The sequence below is a fragment of the Leptonotus elevatus genome, chromosome 4 (genome assembly GCF_054856555.1).
Source record: "Leptonotus elevatus isolate MCC_2025b chromosome 4, RoL_Lele_1.0, whole genome shotgun sequence".
Lineage (NCBI taxonomy): Eukaryota > Metazoa > Chordata > Actinopteri > Syngnathiformes > Syngnathidae > Leptonotus > Leptonotus elevatus.
In genome coordinates, this window is record NC_141242.1 from 27,256,250 (window position 1) to 27,282,840 (window position 26,591).

General features: G+C 43.4%; 2 protein-coding genes across 7 annotated transcripts in view; one reads left to right on the forward strand and one right to left on the reverse strand.

Moving 5' to 3' along the window:
* The window catches only part of LOC147176438 (membrane-associated guanylate kinase, WW and PDZ domain-containing protein 2-like), a 324,669-nt gene that overhangs the window by 150,386 nt on the left and 147,692 nt on the right, over positions 1–26,591 (reverse strand). The window lies entirely within an intron of this gene.
* On the forward strand, positions 359–4,416 carry LOC147176439 (uncharacterized). Its single transcript, XM_086072674.1, has 3 exons — positions 359–1,734; positions 2,152–3,939; positions 4,039–4,416. The coding sequence occupies exons 1-3, from the start codon at positions 359–361 to the stop codon at positions 4,385–4,387; spliced, it is 3,513 nt and encodes a 1,170-aa protein (XP_085928800.1). The 3' UTR covers positions 4,388–4,416.

The following is a 26,591-nucleotide window of genomic DNA, read 5'->3' on the forward strand; positions in this document are numbered from 1 at the left end:
CCCCGCAGACCCCAACAGCCTGTGCCAGGCCATGGCCAGCCATGGGCGTTTACTCGGACAGCACGAGCAAGACTTCAGCGAGCTGAAGGAGGCAATGTCGACGCTAACCGCCCAGATCGGGCGACTCACCTTGAAGGTGGAGCGGAGGTCGGAAGACTTACGACCAGCCGGGGCGTCACCTGTCTCCTCCGTGTCCCGATCAGCTGGCAACTTTGTTCTTCGGGAACCCAATATTCCCCATCCTCCACGCTACTCTGGCGAAATTGGTGGGTGTGAACAATTCATTCACCAATGTAGCCTGGTTCTCGATCAACAGCCGCACACTTTCCCGAACGATGGCGCCAAGGTCGCCGTTGTAATGAGCCTACTTTCCGGCCAGGCGGCATTATGGGCGATGGCAGTCAGTAAAGCCAATCCAGAGCTCCGAGCTTCATTTCCTGCCTTCCTGACGGAATTTAGAAACGTTTTCGACCACCCAGTAAAAGGGAAGGAAGCGGGCAGCCGCTTGCTGGACCTCCAGCAGGCCGACTTGTCCGTGGCAGAATACTCTATTTCCTTCCGGGTTTTGGCGGCCGAGAGCCGTTACGACGAAGCGGCGCTGTGTGGGATCTTTCGGCGAGGACTCAGCCCGCGAATCAAGGACGAGCTGGCGGCACGGGACGAGACGTCCCGCCTGGAGGAACTCATCAACCTGGCCATCCGCTTGGACAACAGGTTGCGGGAGCGGCAGCGGGAACGGGAGGAGGAGCGACGACCTAAGGCAGCAGACACTGCCGCTCAGCCGGTTTCGACCACGTCCGCGGGGCACTTCTTCGGCGTCTCGCCTTCCGACGCTTCGTGGCGACGCCCTCCTGCGGAAGATGGCATCGAGCCTATGCAGCTGGGGGGAGGACGGCTCTCTGCAGCGGAACACAGGAACCGGTGGAGAAATCAGGCGTGCCAATATTGTGGTCGGCCCGGACACCAATCGGCCACGTGTTGGAGGCGGCCTGATAGACGTCGGGACGTCGCACCCGTTCCAGCCACAACCATTCAACCCCGACGCAACAACCAGTGTGAGTACTCCCAGTCCACGGGATCAGGTGACCCAAATGGCCAGTTGGACACTAAAAGGCTCCAATTGTCAGGAGAAATGACATGGGGTGGGGTGAATGTAAAGATGACGGCTTTGGTGGACTCTGGGGCTGATGATTGTATTGTCGACCCGAAAATTGTTAACATCTTGAAATGTCCGGTGATTAGACTCGAGAAAACCAAGGAGCTGTATGACCTCAACGGGCGCCTCTTGGGGGTGATTACACATAGAACAGAGAGTCTACATATGCGTTTATCGGGAAATCACGTGGAGACTAGACAGTTTTTCATTATGCCCTCCAGGTCAGCCCCAGTGGTCCTGGGTCTGACTTGGCTGGCCAGGCACAACCCTGACATAAACTGGGGCATGCCTAGGTTAGAGAGATGGAGCTTGTTTTGTCACTCACATTGCCTGCAGTCAGCCGTAAACCACCACCGTAGTCCAGCTAAAGCAATAATGGAATCTATTAACCTAGAAAATGTGCCAGTAGAATACCACGACTTACGGGAAGTTTTTAGTAAAGACCGGGCCTTATCTCTCCCTCCGCATCGACCTTATGATTGCGCGATAGAATTGGTTCCTGGCGCACCACTGCCTAGTACACGCCTGTACCGAATAGCCAAGCCGGAACTCCAAGCCCTTAATGAATATGTCACAACGTCGCTGGCTGCCGGGCTTATTCGGCCTTCCAAATCGCCGCTAGGGGCAGGATTTTTCTTCGTTGAGAAAAAAGACAAGACTCTACGCCCTTGCATCGATTTCCGTGGTCTGAATAACATAACAATTAAAAACAAATACCCATTACCGCTAATGGAGTCAGCATTTGCTCCATTACATTCTGCTGCGGTGTTTACCAAATTAGACCTTCGCAGTGCCTACCATCTGGTTAGGATAAGGGAGGGCGACGAATGGAAAACATCGTTTAGAACACCCATCGGGCATTTTGAGTATTTGGTTATGCCTTTTGGCCTCTCAAACGCTCCCGCAGTGTTTCAATGTTTCATTAATGATGTCTTGCGTGACATGCTTAATCACTTTTGTTTTGTTTATCTTGACGACATTTTGATTTTCTCTAGAAATCTAGCAGAACATCGACAACACGTTCGGCTGGTTTTGGAGCGACTGCTGGAAAACCGGCTATACGTGAAGGCAGAAAAGTGTGCGTTTCACACCAGTTCGGTCCAGTTCCTCGGCTATATTGTGGAGAGGGGTCAATTGAGAGCCGACCCGGCCAAGATCCAGGCCGTGGTCGAGTGGCCAACACCCACGTCAAGAAAGCACTTGCAGAGGTTCCTGGGGTTCGCTAATTTCTACCGTCGGTTCATCCGCGACTATAGCATGAAAGCGGAACCTCTGACGAGGCTGACGTCTACCAAGATTCCGTTTATTTGGACTCAGCAGGCTGAGGCCGCTTTTGTTAAATTAAAATTATTATTTTCACGTTCACCGGTTTTGACACACCCTAACGAGGCTCTTCCATTTGTGGTCGAGGTGGATGCTTCAGAGACGGGAGTGGGGGCGGTGTTGTCCCAACGGTTCCCGGTTGACCAGAGGCTGCATCCCTGTGCCTTCTTCTCACGTCGGCTCAACCAGGCGGAGCGCAACTACGATGTGGGCAACCGTGAGCTGCTGGCCATTATTTTTGCGTTGCAGGAGTGGCGGCACTGGCTGGAGGGCGCGGCGGAACCCTTCCAAATCTTCACGGACCACAAGAACTTGTCGTACCTCCGGTCCGCTCAGAGACTAAATCCCCGTCAAGCGCGTTGGGCCCTGTTCCTGACACGTTTTAATTATATCATCACTTACCGACCAGGAGCCCGGAATACCAAGCCGGATGCCTTGTCCCGCATGCACGGTCCAGCCGCCGAGGAGTCTCCACCCGAAATGATCGTGCCGGAGAACAGAGTGTTGGGAGCCCTCCAGTGGGAGGTAGAGCGAAAGGTGGTGGAAGCAACTGGCGACACGCAGACCCCGGTAGCATGCCCTGGGAATAAGTTGTTTGTACCCACACACCTTCGTCAAGAGGTGCTGCAGTGGGGGCATGTGTCAAAAGTGGCATGTCATCCTGGGGTGGGTCGAACGCTGTCCCTAATAGCACAGAGGTTTTGGTGGCCAGGGCTACGCAAGGACATAAAAGAGTATGTCACGTCCTGTACGGTGTGTGCTCGTAATAAGCCCTCTCGCCATATGCCAGCCGGTCAGCTCCGCCCCCTGCCCATTCCCCACCGTCCTTGGTCGCACTTGGCGCTGGATTTCGTTACCGGGCTACCACATTCCAACGGGCAGTCGGTGATCCTTACGATGGTGGACCGGTTTTCCAAGATGGCGCACTTTATCGCCCTGCCCAGATTGCCCACCTCGTTGCAAACGGCGGATATCCTGATAAAGGACATATTCAGGATCCACGGGATCCCATCCGACCTCGTCTCCGATAGGGGGCCTCAGTTTGTGTCCCGGGTGTGGAAGGCTTTCTGCAAGTCTTTGGGAGCTACGGCTAGCCTGTCTTCGGGCTATCACCCCCAATCAAATGGGCAGACGGAGAGAGCTAACCTGGACTTGGAGGCGGCGCTCCGATGTGTGTGCCATCAGCATCCTTCCTCGTGGGCATCCCACCTTCCATGGATCGAATATGCCCACAACACCCTCGTGTGCTCTGCCACAGGTTTGTCCCCGTTCAACGCTGCCTACGGCTATCAACCCCCTTTGTTCCCTTCCCAGGAGGGCGAGGTTGCCATTCCCTCGGTCCATATCCACCTCCGCCGGGCTCGCAGGGTTTGGCGGGACGCCAGGAAGGCCATGTGCCGCACAAGGGCCCGCAACAGGCGACTCGCGGACAGGCACCGGATCCCAGCACCATCCTACCGACCGGGACAGAAGGTATGGCTCTCCACTCGGGACCTGCAGTTAGCGGGGAGTTCCAAGAAGCTGGGGCCTCGGTTTGTCGGCCCATTTGAAGTCGACTCCGTGATCAACCCGGTGGCAGTTCGGCTCAACCTGCCACCCACACTCAAGGTGCACCCAGTCTTCCACACGTCCTTGCTCAAGCCTGTCTCTGCCAGCCCATTGTGCCCGCCGGCCGCGCCCCCACCGCCTCCCCGGGTCGTCAGCGGGCAGCCTGTCTACACGGTTAGGGCCATACTGGACTCTCGAAAGCGTGGCAGGGGGAGGCAGTATCTGGTCGACTGGGAGGGGTACGGTCCTGAGGACCGCCAGTGGATCCCCCGCTCCTGGATTCTGGACCAGTCACTTGTCCGTGACTTCCATTCGTCGCACCCTTCTCTGCCAGGTGGTCCGCCTGGGGGCGTTCGTTAGTGGGGGGGTACTGTCATGATTGGGGTCAGCTGTTTCTGTTTTCCCTGGCAGTTGCTGGGGAAACAGCTGGAGGGCGGATCCCGCCAAACACACCTGCTGCCCATTAGCTCGTCAGGCCAAGATAAAAGCCCGACAGAAGCAGCAAGGAGTGTCGGGTTATTACTCTGTGATGCTACTCTGTATCTCACACTACTCGCTGTTCTATCCGCCCTCGGGCGTGATTTTGTGTTTCCTTGTTTTTGATTAAAACTAAGTTATCAGCATCACTGCCGTGGCTCTCCTACCTTCCTGCATTTGGGTCCTCCACTCCGTTTCGTGACAGCCAACTTCAACCGTGACAGATCGTGACACTAATAATGTGTTTTTACAGTTTAATTTCTGTACAGACCTTGCATATAGAAATGGAAAGTAACTGTGTTTTATATTTAATACAGAGTAAAGCAGGTGCTCTATTGGCAAAATTAACAGACCTACAGTGTAGTCACCGTGGGGAGCAAATGCCTTTTTTTCTCAGTGGCCCATGCAACAGTACGAGCTTCAGGCTGCTTCCTAAATAATTATTGTTCATTTTCACATTACAAGCACCTAGTCTATAGCTCAGTGTTGACCCACACATCATTTGCCATCAAATATACTGAACAGATTTAGCACTAACCAATTTCTGAACATATTTGACAGTTTAACTTGAATTAATCAAATATGTTGCTGATTATTGAACACTGTTGTTCTTAGATTCTTCTACATCAAGATGATATTTGAGTTATAATTTTGCACAAGTGGCAGAAAGCTGGATGGGTGGTTTACAAGACATGTTTAAAATAATTATTATTGATTTAATTGTGCCAATTAAGCAAGTTACTCACAAGCTATAAATGTTAAATGTACGTTAAAACTGATTAAAATCAGTATATTTGTTTATTGTTTAAGGTTTATCACTGCGATTAAAATTGATTAAAGGTGTAATGTCCAGAATGTTCATACTAATTGTTTATCCAACAACCATTACTGGCTAGAGAGGTGATATTTTGATTGACTGCAGTTCTCTTTCGACCTGTTGTACTCTGCATTCAATCAATTGCTCCAACACTTTCAGTGGAGCGAGCTCATACCTGCTTAGCTTGAGTCATTCACATCATCACGTTTAAGTCGGCAGCTTTCACTCAGGTGGCGGGGAGTGGGGAGGGAGAATGGTATACAGGGGCCATCTATGCTTTGCTGTATGTCACTTCTCCAGTATAAATGACATTCTGGACTGGAGTGTGGTCGACCACCGAGGATACTGTCAGCAAGTGTGTGGTAGGGATGTGAGGTCAGTCGATACACAGCTTAGAGCCAAGAGCTAATAGCACATTATTGTCATCAATGTTGAGCAACAGTGATTAGCTTCCAAATCGGAATCCCGCCTGTGTTTAAGACAGTGTTTATTAAGGGTGTAGTAAAAAAATCGATATGGCAATATTTATTTGCAGGCCTCTTTACAATACACGTATCGATACGGAGGCGTCAGAATAGATATTGCACATTCATTCATACAAAGGCATTTATGATGCGTTGCTTGTGTAGTCGTGTAAATGAGCAACCTCTTTGAAGTTACCTTACCCTCGCAAGCCGGTGCCGTTTAGTGATATACGGGCTTTAGCATTTGCAGTTACTAACGGCATACGAGCTACATGAAAGCAAATTGGCGCTAATATAGTTACTACCTGTAGTGTTGATAGGAGAGGACAGTTGCATTGCCGGCGGGCGGTGCTGCTGGGTTGAGCCTTCCGGAGCGCTCACAAACACGACAGTCATCGCATGCTGTGTGTGCAAATGCATTTGCATAGTGGAAGTGTATCCTCCCTTAGATTAAATATCCATAATGAAAATATTGCAAGTTGCCCTGTTCTTAGCTTTACTTGTCAAATGTCACCAAACTTTCAAGCGTGGCACCATGTTTGTTGCTCGACGCGCTCCTAAATGTCGCACATGTGGTGACGTCATCATCCCGGGCGGAACTGATTAGGCAATCGTTAGCAAAAACGGCGGTTTGAATGAGACTAAGTAAAGTATTTTATTATATTATATATTTTACTATATATTTCATTTTTTGGATTGATTTATTCTTTGAAGCAGTAATTGTAAATTGCCTTGTGAGGTTGGTATACAGCAGGGGTGGGCAAATTCAGTCCTCGAGGGCCGGAGTCTTGTAGGTTTTGGATGTTTCTCTTCTCCAACACAGCTGATATATGATCAGCTCTTTAGCTAGCTCTGCACAAGCCTGACAATGATCCTGTTGATTGGAATCAGCTGCGTTGGAGCAGGGTAACCTCCAAAACCTGCAGGACTACGGCCCTCGAGGACTGAGTTTGCCCACCACTGGTATACAGTCATTGCCATTAATGAAATATTTGATATGCTGCGGTAACGGGGTCCCACGATAATGCTCTCGACAAAAGGTTCAGACAAATTGTTCTAAAAGTGAATTTCAGTAGGTTGGCAGCTGAGTTAATGAGAAACATGACAAGATATTTGAAGCATTGTCGTCTCTCAATTTATTGTTCAGATGTTTCAATCGCTAAGCAAACTTTGTTATGCGTTCTTTTTTCTTCTTCAATAAATTAACATATATCCACATTTCTACTTTGTTGAGTACGTATATGGATGTTTGTGTTCAACATAAACTAAGGAGCAGTCAGGCCATACTAGGGGCGTTAAAAAAAGCGATTCGGCAATATATCGCGATATTACAGCGCGCAATTCTCAAATTGATTCAATAATTATAATAATAAAATAAAATAAAATAAATAATGGGTAAATAAATAAAATAATATAATAATAAAATTCCGAATGGAAGTTTTTATGGAAATATTCAACAAAACGTCTTACTTAGGGTTAGGCTTCTTACGTTAAACATGGAAGAATGTTATTTTAATGGAGCATTAAGCCTTTATATTTTATTTCAATGCTGTTCAAACATGAAATATTGCAACAGATTGTTTGTTAAATATAGTGGTTCACAGTTAAGCCTGAAGTTTCAGAGAAATAAATACATTTTCATACAAATATTACAGTGTACATGTACAAGTTAACTGATTAGTATTTTCTAAATTTGAGTTAAAAAAATAATCGCAATAATCTATTTAGAGATTCGTATCGGGATTAATCGGTATCAAATCGAATCGTGACCTATGACTCGTGATACGGATCGAATCGCCAGGTACTAGGCAATTCACACCCCTAGGCCATACTGTATATAATTGTACCGTATCATATTGTGTAATATTATATTGAATCGTATCGAGGTACACATCGTATCACCAGGTTCACAAAGATACCCAGCCCTAATTGTGGGTGTTGGCAATACTCAGCCCTAGTTTGTCGCTCTATGTAGGTCTGATGGTTATGGCCACGGAAATTTTGGGAGAGATCATCTGCAAGCGTAAAGTGATGATCAGAAGGGGAGAAAAAAATGCTCAAACTCGGCTTGATTATCAAAGCCAGTTTAGTCACACACAATAGGGAACACCAGTTCTTGTTTTATGAGCTGCTAGTGGGGGGGGGGGGGGGAGTGGGGCTTATGAATATCTTTGCAGAGGACAGATAGTCATTAAAGTCTTTATGGAGATGTTGTGTTATCCACTAAAAGGCAAGTGCAAGTAAAGTGGCTCCTGTCAACACACATAATAGAACAAGTAGAAATATATGGCCTTGTCGCATTTGATTTCCTCGGATCTAAAGATGTCGCTGCTTGGAAAGAGTGCAGTATGTTTGTGCTTTGCTTCCTAAACGTGTATGAAGCACATATACCAATAAGTAAAAGAGATTTGTTACGCTTGTCTGATTTGGATCAGAAGCATTTCAATTAAAGATCTCAGGTCAACTGTTTACATGTCACGTAACCTATTATGATCTGAGCCACTACATTTAATTAGAGAAGCCGTCACGTGACATGCGCAGATCTATGTAAATATCACATGAATTAGCAACATTTTTGGAAACTTTTTTAAGCGTGTGACAGTTTGTTTTAAAAACAAGCTTTCCAAGGCAGACCAGATATGTTCTGTGTCCTGCCTTTGGAAGGTTGCATATTTTCAAGTGGGTAAATGATGACATCACTGTGTATTTACGGCAAGATAGAGTATGTGCAGACAGAATGTACCTTGACAACATTACAAGCCACCATTTACATAATTAAGAGAAATATGCTTTTGATCAGTTAGGAAAAACAAGTATTCTACCCCTGTTAAATTGAATGAAATTCTATTCAGTTATGCCTGTTTATTCCGACTGAGGTACTTTTTTTTTTTACATGGAGCATATCATACATAGCAATTTATATTTCTTTCTTTCTTTATTATGAAAATAAGTTATTTAACTAAGAAAGCGCAGGGGGTGCATTTTATTTGGGCCCAAATAATGTGCTTGAGTTAACTTAAACTATAAAGAAAATGTTTTTATTTTAATTTTATTTTTTATATATGGATGGGCTTGCTTTACCGCGGATTTCCACCTATGTATGTAGGTCCAGAACAAAACTCCCGTAATGAATGGGGGAATCACTGTAGTACTAAAACGTGAATGCACTGGAAAAATAACCTTGGTGGAGGTAATCAAATGATAAAAATCAACCCCGAGAGGTGGCTGTACTTAATTCAACCAATCAGTGCATGCAAAATATATTGGTTCATTGAAACAACCTTGCACTTGTTTAATTGGAGCCTGATTAAAAGCACACATAAAAGTTGAATGCTCCAATCTTGTGTCTCAGGATGACATTGACCATGTCCCTTTGCCTGCCCCACCAAAGGCGACACTGGCGTTGTGACAATGTACAAACCCATTTCCCAAAAAGTTGGGACACTATTCAAATTGTGAATAAAAACTGAATGCAATTATGTGGAAGTGCCAAATCGTAATATTTTATTCAGAATAGAACATAGAGAACAGGTCAAAAGTTTAAACTGAGAAAGTGTATCATTTTAAGGGAAAACTATGCTGATTTTAAATTCCATGGTGTCAACAAATCTAAAAAAGGTTGGGACAAGGCCATTTTCACCACTGTGAGGTGTCCCCTCTTCTTCTTACAACAGTCTGCAAACGTCTGGGGATCAAGGAGACAAGTTTCTCAAGTTTAGAAATAGGAATGCTGTCCCATTCTTGTCTAACACGCGTCTCTCTAACTGTTCAACTTTCTTGGGCTTTCTTTGTTGCACCTTCCCCTTTATGATGCGCCAAATGTGCTCTATAAGTAAAATAAGTGGACTGCAGGCTGGCCATTTCAATACCCGGATCCTTTTCCTACGCAGCCATGATGTTGTAATTGGTGCTGCATGTGCTCTGGCATTATCCTGTTGAGAAATGCAAGATATTCTCTGATCTGGGAGCATATGTTGTTCTCGAATCTGAACCTTTCTGCATTGACAATGCTTTTCCAGATGTGGAAGCTGCCCATGCCACACACACTCATGCAACCCTATACGATCACAGATGCAGGCTTATAAACTGAGAGCTGATAACAACTTGGGTTGTCCTTGCCCTCTTTAGTCAGTATGACATAGCGCCCCAGTTTTCCACAAAGAACTTCGAATCGTGATTCGTCTGACCACAAAACAGGTTTCCACTTTGCCACACTCCATTTTAAATAACCCCTGGCCCAGAGAAACGCCTGTGCTTCTTAGTCTGCTTTAGAAATGGCTTCTTCTTTTATACTCCAATCAAGTTGCCAAAGGACCTCATTAGTGGTAACTGGTCTTCCAGCTGTTTTTTTTTTATAAGTGCAATTTACTTTTTCAGCCTCTTATTGGTACCTATCCCACATTTTTTTTTAGATTTGTTGGCACCATGAAATTTACAATCAACATATTTTCCCTTACGGGAAGCCGTTTGAGCATTTATTGAAAATTCACTTCTTACCAAAGATGAATAAATGCTTACTGGTTACCTGTTAAGAAATGTTGTTTGAACCTTAATCCAAGTACAATAATATTAAAGTAATGTAACTTGATTACTTTGGATTACTTTTGAATTACTCCATATGCCAATGAAGACAAGATAAAATACAATATATATTTCTATTGACTGGACCAAAGCTATTTGTGGGGGATTTTCAGCCTGCAAATAGAAAAAATCCTTCTATAATTGGCGCCTATTAAAATGCATGTTAGGTTGATTGATTGATTGATTGATTGAAGGCCATTTAAAAAGATTGCTGCTGTCGAACTGTCACTGAAGGCAACAACACCTCACAGAGAGAGAGAAAGGGAGAGAGAGAGATGCTTTATTCATCCGATGAGGTAACGTAAAGATTTACTTGCTAACAAAGCTTTTGTTGCTATAACGTGTGGAATTGGTGGGAGAGGACAAGTTATGCTTAAAAAAGCAACAGTTCCCATGGTAGCTCATTTAACCTACACCCCCCCCCCCCCCCCCCACACACACACACAATCAAAAATGATCGTCTAACCCCATTCCTTACCCTAACCTCAACCATAACCCAATTCAAACCTAAACTCTAAAAATATGTATTGACCCTCAAAAAGATGTCTGAACAAAAGGGGATCTCTAAAATATCCCCACTTGTAGGTGAGGTCCCCACTTGACTGTGAAATGTCGGAGTGTTGTACGTCCTCTTTTGTCCATTTACACATGACCACATACGACAATGACGATGTGTGATGTTAACTATGAAGACACTTTTATCCCATGTCACAAGTTTAGCCGTTCATATTGTGTATGGTGTTTAAATTGTGAATTGGTGCGTGAATTGTAGGGAAGGTGTAGCGGGCTAGCAAGAAGCTCCATCGTAACATGCCGCAAGACTCTCAGCTCAAACTTTTTATTGAATGTTATTTAAGATAAATCAGTCCTTCAGCAAGTTCCAAACAGTGAATACCAGTAACTACTTCCTCCTTTCATCTGTGAAACTTTTAAAAGTGGCCGCGTGTGGAAGACACAACATAGCCAGTTCCCCCGCCTCCTCGACTGTACGTGTACACGGCTGTTTGCTCACAGCAACACTGCGACAATGGAGTCCCTTCTCTCTCTCTGTCTCTCTCTCTGAAATTGTAAAAAAAAAAATGGAAAGAATCCCTGTAATCAGATTTAAAAAAATTCTGTACTGTAACGGAATACAGTGTAGCGTAAACTGGTCTCGTTGTTTCACAAGCGAAATTAGAAAAACGCGACTCGAATAGATGTATGCTTCTATTGGTCGCCTATAGGGGCACCACATCTGTTTAGTTAATTTGAGATTAGACAAACGACAAACCTTGGTAATCAATCGTTGAAATGAAGGAGCTACATTTATAATTTTTGTTTGATAAGATAAAGGATTAATAGTTAAATCAAACACACACAGAAACAGGCTGAAACTAATGAAGAGAAGCATGCACCCTAATTGAAATATGGAATATAGATGTAAAGTGTACTGCAACCAGTTCAGGGTGTACCCCGCCTACTGCCCCAAGACAGCTGGGATGAGCTCCAGCATCCCAGCGACCCTTGTGAGGATTAAGCGGTTCGGAATGGATGGATGGGTGGATGTACAGACTAGTGGAACCTTGGAGTTTGAACATAATTCGTTCTTGTGAAGCGTTCGAAGTCTGAATTGTTTGACCTCCGAAACATTTATTCCCATAGGAAATAATGTAAACTAGAGCTTCGAGCAGCTATAAAGGGCCCTCACAGCCCGGGCCACTTTGGGGTACTGGCACATTGGAATTTGATTTTTTTTGAAAATTACACAAGAAACCTTTACATATGGATTTTTTTTTTTTTTTGCCAGGAGCCGATTTTGAGTGTGCAAAGCCCAATGAGTTTTCATTAATATTAAGACCCTCAAAAATCAGCATCCTTTGTCGCTATCTGGGGCAAATGAACAACTGGATGAACCAACATTTCCTTCAGCTAAACTAAAACAAAACAGAGGTAATAAAGAGAACACATTGAGTCATATATTATCACTGTAGAGCCATCTTGTTATGACAACTTCATAATATCAAATTTTTCACCGGGCCCGAAGAGTGTGCGACGTTTGGTGAGTTTTCATTCATGTCTAGGGTGCCCAAAATTCTATCATTTGCGGAGAAAAATAAAGAACTAGAACTGCGAGCAGCTATAAAGAGCCCTCGTACCCACCCACTTTGGCCATTTTTGAACAAGCAGTTATTGCATTCCTGCCAAGTTATTTAATAATTTACTCTGAAATAAATATATTTTGCACATATAAATATGCATACTTATGTGGGACAATTTCACATTAAATTACTTTTTTTATTTTTATAATTAGATGAGTTTTTCATCTTTTAAAGTGTTTCATGACTTAATAACTATGTGAAAATGGTGGTCCCAGTTTGGGATCAATTATTTAATATGTTGGAGTTGGGGTCCTGCCCACAGTGATTTATGTAATTGTAACTCAGTCACAACCCTCTATAATTACATTTGACTTACTTTACATTTCTTTCAGTTTGACGATAGCCATTAATTATTCAACATAAATTCACGAGTAAGTGAATTATTAATGAAAGAATACTAAGTATGTAATATGAAATGTTGTAACATTAAGACTGGTAAACATATTTTTTAATATAGTTTTGCATATTTATATTTTAAGAAAACCTATTTTATTCGGGTTGTTGATCAACAAATTCACCTAAGAGACTATTCCATCCTAACTGGCCCATGCAGGGGTGTCAGGACCCCCAAAAAATTAAATTATGTTCAATAGTCCATAAACGTAATCATTCCTGTTGCAGTTTTCTTTGGTACGCAAAGCACCAACAATGACTTACAGCGCCAGTCACTCTGCTGGGAGTGCACAAGCATATCAAAGAGTGTCAAGCATTCTTAACAAGACTCTGCCGGCAGGCAAATCACCCCTAAGGAGCCATTCCCAGAGGAATGATATACATTGTACATTTTGTCACACATACACGCACACACACACACACACACACACACACACGCGCACACGCACACGCACGCACACTCACATATGACAGTGTGTAAGCACCATCATTCATTTATTAGCTCGGCACATTAAAACTAAACACAGAAACAGATTAATCAGTGCAGGAAAAAACACATACTGCACATATAGCATTCACTCATTTCACTTCTTATAGTTAGCATATAAATATAATGATGCCTTATGAGTAGGGCTGCTCGATTATGGAAAAAATAATAATTACCAATATTTTGGTAATACTGAAATCACGATTATTCAAACGATTATTTATTTTTTGGTAAAAAAAAAAAGTTTAAGACAAATACAATTATTTGAAACACTATAAGTATGTAAGTTATTTTTGGACCAAACAGAATTTATCATTCATTTATTCATTCATTAATCAAGGACGCAACTGACGAGGACGGACGCATCTGGCATTTGCTTGTGATTTTCACTCCTTTGTGATTTTACTGTTGAGACATGCCTAACAGAAAAAGAGCGGAAAGAGCAGAAGAGGCTGAAGAGATAAAGACTTCTCTTGCCAAAATTAATGTACAAATTATGCTTGATGATTGATGCATCTAAAATAATTCTTGGGATAGGGATCAATAAGCCATGGCTTCAGCCCTTCTTTCGGATGTTGTTGATGTGATCGGGGAAATCTGTTGTAATATTATGTCCAATGGGAAAAACTAAAATAATAATAATAATAATGATAATAATAATACATTTATTTATTCGTCATCGCTGAGATGTGGACTGCACAATAATGTCCTGACAGCGTACACTTAATCGGCTTAAACCTTTTTTTCCAGAGAGTCAAATGCTATTGATGTTTTAATGTTCAAAACCCAGGCCGCAACATCTTGGAATTTTATCGGCTTGACTGTCCGTGCTGCCCGCGGTGCATGACCTGGGTACATTGACAATTTGTAAAACATGAAATACAAACTAAAAAATATGTTCAGCACATCTCTCCAAGTTATCTTTTTGTTTTTCGTTTTTGAAATATGATTTCAATGGGTGTGCTGCTCTACGCAGAGCCACACTCCTCTAGAGCCTGCTCTGCCTGAACACAAGCTCACTCACCGTAATGTATGGGCGTCAGAGTGAATTTAAGAATGGGACCTCAGAAAGAACTTTGCCAACAGATTTTATGACGAATTATGATGAATTACGACGGGATTATGAGCAAATGCGCATGTTATAATAATGATATTGCATCAGGTTTATATAGCGCTTTTCTAGTCACTCAAAGACACTTTATAATGAAATGGATACATTATTCACGCACTCACACTGTGGCGGTAAGCTACTTAAGTAGCCAAATCTGCCCTGGAGGAGGATGACAGAAGCATGGCTGCCTGTGTGCGCCTACAGCCCCTCCAACCACCACCAAACATTCGCACCTTCCATACACCAGTGTGAATAGCACTGGAGGCAATGTGTGTGAAGTGCCTTGCCCAAGGACACAACGACACATAACTTGGGGAAAGCGGGAATCGAACAGCCAACCTTCTGGTTACTGAGTGACCATCTCTTCACCCTGAGCCACGGCCACCACAATGGTGGAACAATGATTTTGCGACAAATGCGACTAATTACGGACACAAATGCGACATTTTGCGACATTTGTCAAACCTTGATGAAACGCAACATTTGCAACTTTTGCAGCTCAGTGGGATTAGGGGCTTAGGATACTGGTTGCTATGGACATTTGAAAGATGCAGCGACCAAAACTTTAAACCTGTTTTTCTCAAAACTAGAGAATTAAACCTGGCAACATTAAAATTGCTGTAACTTTGTCAATTTTTGAGCTACGCCCATGTACTAAATATAATTTTAAAGGGAGTGTTGAGTGTGTAGATAAGTGTATATTTCAAATACATGAATATCTCAATTTTTATTTTATTTTTTACACGATAACTCTTTTGTCACATATATGGAAGAGGACCATGTAAAAATAATCACATATTAAATTGCAATATTGTGGGGGGATCAACTGCAATGAGATTATTTTACCTTTTGTTCAGCCCAAGTTTAGAGTTTAGTCATAGAACAAATTATAAACTCATAAGTCAAGGTATTAATGTACTGTATCTCCCTGTTGAGTCATTATATTTGTGCATACAGTAATTATTCATACAGTGTGTATTCTAGCCACTGGGCTTTTAGTCATGAAAAGCAACATGTTAAAACAACATTTTGACACATTGCGTTTGTTCAGAGCTATTTGAGCTGCTTAGCGACTCCGCATGTGGGAGCAACAACCCGTTGAAGCCATTTTGTAAACATGGACTTGAAAGCGCTCTCCAGCACATCACTAAATTTAAAAGCATTAAAAAAACGCTCTGTGAGCATTAGACGTTAAAGGTGCCGTTCACTCGCCCTGCGATCATCTGTTTTACTTGACACCACTAGCAGCCTCTTTCAGCACCCAAGCCACGTTACCAGGCAACATCTTCATCTCCTCTTCTCCACATGGAGGATTCCCTGTCAGCGAGGGCTGCTGGGTGTCCAGTGTGTGCCCAAATGTAAAGTGACAAGCTGCATGTATTTATAGGCTGAGGAAGGGAAATGTGCAGCTCACTGTAGCTGCTATTTATAGACCTTTTACTGATTCCCCCACGTGCAGGCTGACGGGAGACGGTTCTCCAGGAGAATGACTTACGAGGCTCCCTCGAATCTACGCCCATTGGATGCACGTCCGCTGTGCTTCTCCACACATCTGCGCTGTACTCATCCCTCCATCACACCTCCTCGCTCATCCACCCTCCCATTCCTTCTTTTACCATCCTCCGCCCAGACCCTAACAACTGATCGCTATTTTTATCCCCTAAAAAACACATATATAAACACGGAATATATTTCAAAGCACCGCTGCTTTGAAATATATTCCGTAAATCAAAACACTTCTATCTCAAATCCTTTTTCGCCTTTGAAATGAATGGAGATGCCATAAAAAAGAAAAAATATTGGTTAGATCATCTATGATATTTTGCATTTTGTGTTAGCATTAAGAATTAGAATCAGAATCATTATTGGCCAAGAATGTAAATCTACACAAGCAATTTGTTTCCGGTAAGTTACACTAATATTGGTGTAACAAGCAACTACGACAAAACAAAAATGTGACACAGCAGTGACAACTGTGCAAACGCTGCAGAGAGTCATCAAAAGCAATAAAGTCAGTGACCAGTAGTGCGGTAATTACAATACAATGAGAGTTGTGTAGATGACGCAGATAATCGTTTTGTTTGTTTTTTGTAATTGTGGCAGTAACCAGTAGGTCGGCTGTTCGATCCCCGCTTTCCCCGAGTCATCTGTCGTTGTGTCCTTGGGCAAGGCACTTCACACACATTGCTTCCAGTGCTACTCACACTGGTATGGAAGGTGCGAATGTTTGGTGGTGGCTTTAGGCGCACACTGGCAGCCACGCTTCTGTCAGCCTCCCCCAGGGCAGATGTGGCTACTTAAGTAGCTTACCGCCAACACAGTGTGAATGTGTGAGTGCACGAATAATGTATCCATTGTGAAGTGTCTTTGAGTTTCATGAAAGAAAAGCGCTATATAAATTTGATGCATTATTATTATTATTGTAATCGTCGGATCAATTAGGCTACGTTCACACTGCAGGCAAATGCAACCCAAATTAGATTTTTGCAACCTGTATCTGACTTTTTTGTCAGTGGGAATGGCTCAATTCCAATTTTTTTCATATCCGACCTGGGCCGCTTTCATATGTGATCCTTAGGGATGGGAATCGAAAACCGGTTCATGTTGAGAACCGGCTCCCAACGTTTCAATTCCTTGCCATTGTTTGCCGTTTTTGCTAATGATTCCCGTGTGGGACGATGACGTCACCACGTGCGTGAGTCGCGCGACATTTCCGTGCGCGCCGAGCAACAAACATGGCGCCACACTCGAAAGTTTGTTGACATCTTTCAAGAAAAGCTAACAACAGGCCGACTTGCAATGTTTGCAAATTGGATATTTAGTTTAAGGGAGGAAACACTACCACTATGCAAACGTATTTGCACATGCAGCATGCGATGACTGTCTGTCGTGTTTGGGAGCGCTCCGGAGTCTCGGTGGATCAACACAGCAGCAATGGCTGCCAGCAATGCAAGCGTTCTCTCCTATCAACACTCCAGGTACCGGTAGTAACTATATTAGCGCCAGTTTGCCTTTATGTGAAACGTGCCATTAGTAATGTTAATGCCCGTATCTCACTAAACGGCCCGCGAGTGTTGTTTCTTTTCATCAGGGTTCATTTTGAGTGTTGAAGTGTTGAAATGTTACTGGAGTTGGACATTATTGGCACAAAATAATCTAGGTTGTATTTTGTAAATTTCAGCAGAAGATAATAAAAAAAAAAAATGTAAATGTGTTTATTTTCAAATATTTTTTCTTTCTTTTCTTTTGGGGGGGGGGGCCCATGGCATCCCATTGAGGAGTCCTCAAATGTGGACCTTAAAACTTCACTGTTGAGTTTGTCAAGCCTTGTTACTTTTAAACATGTCTCTTGTTTACAGATAAAACTAAGACATAAAAAAGTGGATGCTAATCTATGTTTGTTCATCTTTTTTCCCCAAAAATAATTGATAAGAGTATCAAAAACAGAATCGGAATTGTAAAAATCTTATCAATTCCCATCCCTAGTGATCCGAGATCTGATATGTATCCAATCTTTTGCAATGTGAGTGCAGTATGAACGGCCAGGTTGCATATAATCCAACCTCTACGTCATCAAAAGTCCAATATGCGCTCCGCACGGGTGGAGGGGACTACTCGCAAGACAGACGTGAATTGGCAAAGTTATACAAATTTGCAGAGTGTAGAAGCTACATAATAAATACAGTAATACTGTCTGTCACACAATTGGTAAACATTTACAAGGTACCACGATGAATACAATTAAATACTCAATGTGTAATTCCCTTTAGTGAACTTCAATTCGGAGTGGTGTTAAACAGCTTGACACCTTTTATTACAGAATTGTTCACTATCAAACTGCTTGTGAGCACCCGTATCTCAAGTTTGTGCTCACAAGTCAAACCAAAAAAAAGCTCATATCTCATAGTCATAAAACCAAAACCACAAAGTATTTGTGCACATGAAGGCCACTTTATTAGATACATCAAAATGATCTACTAGTGTCTTTGTTTACTCCTTGAGACAGGACATATAGAGTATTTTACATAAAAAAATACCTCATTGCGCACCACAAGACAAAAATGTGACAAAAGGTATATACAATGGTACATTGACTTACAAGTTCATTTGTCCTGTGGCCAGGCACTGGCCCTGGCCATTTGGGGGCCCTAAGCAAAATAATGTCATGGAGCCAATATGTACGCCATTTATTCACCATGTACTGTGTAACCCATACATCCATATTTCATATATGTTAGTCAGATTTGTGCCCTGCGATTGGCTGGCAACTAGTTCAGGGTGTACCCCGCCTATTGCCCGAAGCCAGCTGGGATAGGCTCCAGCGCCCCCTGCAACCCTTGTGGGGACAAGCGGTCAAGAACATGGATGGATGGATGGATAGTCAGATTTGGTTGCACTGCAGAAGGTAATTCAAACTTCTCATCCCAACTGACTGTCAATACTTATAGTATATGGTGCCAAACCTCATTCAAAAATATGAAAAGAAAGAATTTGAGCTATATTTGTTTTAAGCTGGTAAGTAAGTATTGAGACTAACAAAATAAGTTGTTTTAAAGTCAAGCATGTAATAAACAATTAGGGTTCTAAATTAATGTATTTGTTTTTTTTCATCAACCGATGTGGCTGGTGACACTCTAAAGTTACCAGCAAATCATAATTTATACCAGCATTTTTTATTTATTTGTTATTATTATTTTTTAGGTTCTGCTGTTTTAATCTGTACTTCCCTCAGACTTTCTCTCTTTGTTTCACGTACTGGTTGCACTCTGAACTAGAGCATTGTTTGAATTTGAATACATTCAACTGCACCATTCATCATTTGATAGGGCCACTGGCCACACCAAAATTTGGAAAAATCTTTGTTTTGCTTTACTAAAGAGCTGTCCTCACCACCTCCCCAACTATATGGTGTGTATATATAAAAATAAATAAATTATAGCTTCACATATCTATCTACAACGATTAAGTGGTTCAGTGATAAATTAAAGTTCGCACATCCTTGTGTAGAGATAATTGATATTGTCTTTTGGACGAATTAGTAATTTGATCAGCGCTTGAGGAAGTCGTAATTTCCACAACCGCTTATAGGGGCATCACGTTTACTTTCAGTTTGGAGAAACACAACGAATAAAATCCAAATTCTCGTTTATTTATTCATAATCTGAAGTCGCCACATTCAAAGTTTGTGGTTCTTTGTATTACTAAAATAATTACTAATCCACTCGGACACAAGCACGATTGAGACTGAAATAGATTTAAAAAGAAAACATGCATTTATTCACTACGGTCACACATAGAGAATCACAATACTGTCTACCTAACTATCATACAGTAAAATAAATAAAAATAATGTGAACTAATGGAAATAAGAAAGGAACAATTTAACGAGGTAGAAAGGAAAGTTTTGACTTCCCAAATCTGTGAGATGTTTGAAATGGAAGTTGCACCAGCGATATGTCAAATTGGGCATGAGATGTGCAATTTACTGGATTGAGGTGGTCGAGCGGAGAGAGACGATCGGTTGAAGAAAGAAGAAAGAGGAAAGAAAAAAAACTGCTCCCAAAAAAACTAGGCAAAAATAAAAATTATGAAAAATTGTTCATCAGTCGGATCAGATGCGTTCGGCCCCAACCGGAGTTGTCCTCTCGGCGCACGGGGAGATCCGTGTCTCAGCTGGCCAATCACCTGAAGCCGAAAGTCGCTGCGTGTGTGCGTCCCGAGGGAGATCAGCCGTTGGTTCCATTCTTGCCACGATGGGAAGTCGGAGATCAGGTGCAGCGGGACGCACTGGACTTGCGCGTGTCCGTTCAACTGTAGTGCCTGGGTCCCAAAAAGGGTCACGGAAAAGTTCGTCTGCAGTTGTATTGCCGACGTGGACGACCATACAAAAAAGAAAATATAAAAAATGAAATAAAAACCAACAAGGTTGTCCGTCTGCCAGTGCGGACGCGTGCCGGCTACTTTACACGGCCTACAAGCACGATCGCCAAGTCCGAGACACTTGGTAGTTTCTTGGACAAACGAAAAATTGCCACGTGGAAGTTCTTTTTGCGCGTACGGGTGTCGCAAACCGCAGTGACTTTTAATCTGATTTCGATGGACCCACCTCAATTGATCCCCTTGATGTCCTTTGTTCATCCTAATTTGATAGGCGACGGGTGACAGTTTGTCAACGATTTCGTAGGGTCCAGCCCAGCGAGGAAGGAATTTGCGGGTGACGCCCCTCTAGGCTCGCGGAGTACTCGCGTTTGGTTGCGAGAACAAGTAGTACCACACTTGATCACCTATTTGGAACTCAGTTCGTGAGGCCTTTTTATTATAGTACACTTTCTGACCTTCCGCGCTTTCTTTAAGCCGTTGTTGTGCGAAAGCAAACGTGGCCCGGAGGTGAGCTTGCAAGTCCTCCACATACTGGGAGGCCATGTACGCCGTAGCTAGGTTGGTTTGTCTCGGCTGGTACATCAGGAGTAAGGGAAGTGTCATTCATCATTTCAAAGGGGGACACCCCCGTGGATTTGTGCGGGGTGGCCCGAATCGCCATGAGTATCAGCGGGAGTCGGGTGTCCCCCGTGATGGCTAATGTGCGATTGGGCCTTAATTCCGAGCATTTGCCAAAGTTGTTGCATTACCTCGGCTGTAAAGTGGGTTCCTTTGTCCGAGTTGATCCGTGCGGGTAACCCAAAACGGGAGAACACGTGATTCATCAGCAAGCATGCGGTGGTAAGCGCAGTGTCGTTTGGTGCAGGCAGACATTCTACCCACTTGGTAAACGCGCAAACTACTGTAAGAAAGTATTTGTTCCCTCTCAGTGATCTGACCAGGGGTCCCACCCAATCAATTTGAAGATCTGACCTAGGGAAGGCGACTCCTTTCTGCTTGAGTGGTGCTTGATGACTCGGCTTCGCTGGCCGAAACTGGCAGCAAACCAGGTATCCTTTAACGTAGGTTGCCACATCGTTATGCATGCGGGGCCAGTACGCCACCTGTTGTAGCGCGGTAACGGTGGCCTTGACTCCGCGATGGCCTGCATAAGGTGCGTCGTGGGCGTATGTTAGAAGGACCCCCCTTTGGCTCCGTGGAACCACCAACCGCAGGGCGGGTGAAGACGCGGAGTCACAAACCAGAAGGCCCTTAACCAGACGCAGCCTTTGCAATATGGAGAACAAATCTTTCAAGTCGCTGTCGTGCCCCAACGCGTCGGCCGAGATTGGTATGGCGACAGGGTCGGACAGGTGTTGAACGATTTTGGAAATCGCGGGGTCGGAGGCCTGTTGGGCGACCAAGTCGGAGGTCCTAACAGGCGGTACACACGGCACGGGTCCCGAAGTGGCCTGTGTGGAAGAGTCGACGTCGCGGCGGACCCGGCGTCGGACGCGGCGACGCGACGCGGCGACGCGACGCGTAAGAACGTGGACCTCCAGGGCGGGTTGGGAGGACAGCCAAGAGTCATCGAATGTCCAAGGTGTCCCGGTGAGGGCCCCTTGCTTGTTTGAAATGGAAGTTGCACCAGCGATATGTCAAATTGGGCATGAGATGTGCAACTTACTGGATTAAGGTGGTCGAGCGGAGAGAGACGATCGGTTGAAGAAAGAAGAAAGAGGGGAAAAAAACCAGCTCCAAAAAAAAACGAGGCAAAAATTTAAATTATGAGAAATTGTTCAGCAGTCGGACGCGCGCGCAACAGCTCGGCTCAGGTGCGTTCGGCCCCAACCGAAGTTGTCCTCTCGCCGCACGGGGAGATCCGTGTCTCAGCTGGCCAATCACCTGAAGCCAAAATTGTGTGTGCATCCCGAGGGAGATCAGCCGTTGGAACCGCTCTCGCCACGATGGGAAGTTGGAGAGTAGGTGCAGCAGGACGCACTGTACTTGCGCATGTCCGTTCAACTGTAGTGCCTGGGTCCCAAACAGGGTCACGGAAAAGTTCGTCGCCGGTTGTGATGCCGACGTGGACGACCACATAAAAAAAGAAAATATAAAAAATGAAATAAAACAAACAAGGTGCCTGTCGGCCAGTGCGGACGCATGCCGGCTGCTTTACACTGCCTACAAGCACGATCACCAGGTCCGAGACACTTGGTAGTTTCTTGGACAAAAGAAAAATTGCCACGTGGAAGTTATTTTGTCTTTTCTGGCCAGACAGACGGAAAAAATAAGAAGATGACAGGAACAGCGGCAGAAGACGAGAGAGAGCGAACAATAGTCCGCGCCCGCTTTTAAAGGTGTAGGGCGTGGACTAGGAAAGGAGAGGAGAACCACCATTCAACTTTAACTCGACTCAACTCCAAGACTTCTTAAATTCCAAACTATTTAAAGAATAATAATAACTAACAATTAAAAATTGGTCAGGCTGGCAAGCCAAGTTCTTCCAGGCAAAACATGTTATCGTTACACATATCGATTAATCCTGCGGCACGAGGTAATTTCGTTCTTTGCGGAGTGACTAAGAACTCTCTTGTGAAGTTGACATACAGATGAAATTCTTTTCCAAACACAAACAAAACATACATGGTGTAAAACATTCAGTTGTGCGTACATTCACTTGTATGTGATGAATTATTTATTTATTTTTTTGGTGAAATGTGAAAAATTGCTTTGTGGGTCATTGGAGTTCCAAGTGAGGGCAGTTTCCGTAGAAGGCTTGAAGGCGCTGTGGTCACATGTAACTTTCAAGAACGCTGGAATGTGGCCATCTGGGTCCACTTAAACAACTGGTATGGTTTATCTGTCGTGTTAATCCCCCAACTCCACAGGGGAGAGGATGGAGCCCCCGATAAGACACTTTAGTACCATAAACTTGTGGTTCTGGCGGGTGAAAAGTAAACATTAACATTCTGATAGAACTGGGCGACGGATAATTGAAAGGGTAGAAGTCACATTTGGACCTTTTCTGGCAAGGGTGAAACCGGAGGCCGGAAGCTTATCTCTTCACCTCAAAACCCCAGATTTCACCTCGCACATATTTCCAAGAGTGGAATGTTTGAGGAAGGGAGAACAGAAAAAGAAAATAGAGGGTGACGTGACTGGCAGTATTCGTTACACCTGCATGGTTCAAATAGAGATGCTAACCACTTATTTTTGGATAAACTCAACTTAACTTGTCTCCAAATGTATTTCTATAAATGTTTCACTTTTTTGTTAACTTTACTATGAATATCCCATAGCGTTGTTTTTAACCAAGATTTAATTTATAAGTCATTCATTTTTTACTTTCACGAGAGCTTTATTTTTTAAAACCTCAAGTAAAAAAATTCTCACAGGTAACAAGCAGAGTAATTTGGTAACTATTTTAGATTAGCAGCAGTGTGTGTAGTGTTACTGTTTACAACGTGCTTGCTGTTGATACATCGTGTCGGTTAATGTTAGCTGCTTATTTTGCATTTGAGTTGACCCACCGTAGATGCGGTGTTGGCAATAGACATTTGTTAAACTCACCCGATTATGACTTTGAAGTGAGCTTCAAGCTCGTCAGACACACCACTAATTGTTTGTCAAAGTGGGGGGTGGGTATGGCGACAGACATCCAGCGATTACTATTTTTCTTTCATTGATGGAGGAAGTCAAGTTTAAAATTATTATATTTGGGTGGAGTTGGGGAGGGGGGATAAGTATAAGTACGTTTTTGTTTACACTATTTTGCGCCGTAGGCTTTTAATTCTGACTTGAGATTTGCATAATAAATTATATCTTGAATTAATATGTGGTTCATCATTGTTATTAATTTGATCAGTTCAGTTTCCATAATGGACTATACAATTCAAAACTATCCAGAAATTAATCATTTATGAAATTATTATTAATTTTAAATATTTTTAAACTTAATTTTATATTGTGATATATACCGTGATGTGAATTTTGGGCCATATAATCCAGCCCTAGGTCGTGCCACTGAGCTGTCATGTTTACAATGCAAATTTATGAAAGTATATAATTTTTACGAGGCCGTTTTATTCACATTTTTACCAAAGCAACCATTGAATCATTTTATTTGTACTTGTACTCTATATTAAAAATGCTTTTAGGGTGATTTTTTTTTTTTATTACCTTTTCATTTTTAACTCTTTGACTGCCAACCATTTTCAGAAAAAAGAACATGTGGGTGCCAGCTGATTTAGAGCATTATGACAAGGTCCACAGAAAATGTTGTGTTTGGACTATGGAAACACAGATACTACCAAATGAAAGATTGAACTCTCATCTTTCATCAGAAAAAAAAGTTTGTTTCTACCTTATTCAGTTTTTCAGTAATCAACAATAGAAAATAGGTTAGTTTCACCCAAATGCTCTGTTTTGGACCAAAATACGTAGAAATCAAGCTTTTTCTGAAACGATATTATTTCATGCACTCTAGTGAATTTGACACCTTTTTTTTTTTCCATGAATGATGTCACAAACACCTAAACAGTGCTTTACTTCTGTAAAACACTCCCACCAACAATGAAAAAGTGTTTTTTGATAGCAGAATAAGTTTATTTACATTCAACAGTGTAACAATTTGACAAAACAATTTGGCAAACTATCTACAAATAAGTGCAACTGTGCATGTGTGGTACTATTTACAATTGTGTGGATGTTACACAGTTTTTCTTTTTGTTTGGTATATTGTGTAACACTCCCCTGCGTGCAAGGGGACGCAGCAGGATTTGCACCACAGATTAGTTTCACTGCGATTGCCCCTTCGCGTGCAGACCCTACACTTTCTTGCCGGCCTTTTTTTTTCCCGGGGAGTAGCAGGTATATACTGCAGTGTGTGTTTGGCCATATTGCCATCAAGTCTACTCTCAGGATCATGATACGGCAACCTGGTGTTACGTCTGGCTTCCTCATGTCCTTCAGTTCCTATATCGGGTGGTAAGAGATGTTCTGATCCATGTTATCCACTCCATTCATGATGGCATCGTAGTCCAGAACCAGTGTCTTCTCCGTGATCAGACTGTACCCACTCCTCCGATGAATATGCATTGGACTCAGGGTACTCTTCATCGTCCGATTGAACGTCCGCCTGTGCAGAAGTGCTCGGTTGTGCACCACGTTTTCCGGCGTTAGCATCGCTAGCCAGTGAGGCTTTACGACGTGGTCGAAGCCGCCGCGTCAACGCTTCCAACTTCGGCGTCAACCTCGGAGTCACCATCATCATCATCAATGTGCTCTTTAGCACTGGTCGATGCTTTTCGTCTTTGAAAAAAATGTTCAAGCGTGAGCTGCTTGCAACCTGTCGCCATTTTCGCTTCCTCAGCCATTCTCCCCTCAACACTCTAGCTCCACCTCACTTCTTCTACTACTCACTCCTACCCGATCTTGTCCCAAAAGAGTCATCGCTGCCATGTAGTGCTTTTAAATAGTCATTATACTAACTCGATCTGCTTGATACTTTGAGCACAGCTGGCCAAGGCTTTCCTCCACCCGTTTCCATTAAAAAACATAGTTAACGTCTTTTGGCGGCACTCATTTGGATTTTACTACACGTTATTAAACGTTTTTGGCGGTCAAAGAGTTAAGGGTCATTTATATTACTATAAAACGGACATATAAATACCAACAACGAGTTGTATGATGTAACAGGAAGCTGTTGATGCCTGAATTTGAGCCTTACAGCAGTTTGTGTACACGCACGCACGCACGCACGCACGCACACACACACACACACACACGCATAAATTCCTCTCACATCCTTCAGCATGACAGCATGTTATGATGCAGAATGGCGTCTGCTCATCAAGCTGACAGACGCACACTGACAGCGTGGCGGTCAGAGCAGTGCAGACGTAGGGAGGAAAACGAATTTTCACAATCACTCCCAACCAACACAACAAAGCGGCCCGCAGGCCACCGCCGCAGCCGCACCTTCCCACATGAAGGCTGAACAGCACGCTCAACAAACAACACACATTATGCAGACTAGACAAAGGTCCATTCATCCATTTTCTATTGATATTTTCATAATGTTCGTAAACATCAGGCACTAAGTTAAGTAGCAGAAAGCGATTAGCTATTACAGAGTTAAATTGAAAATAATGACACAAAATTGTTTTGTTTAGGGTTGTGCCACCAGATAGTCCCCAAATGCTTTAGGTTATTTAATCCAGCACAACTAGTGAC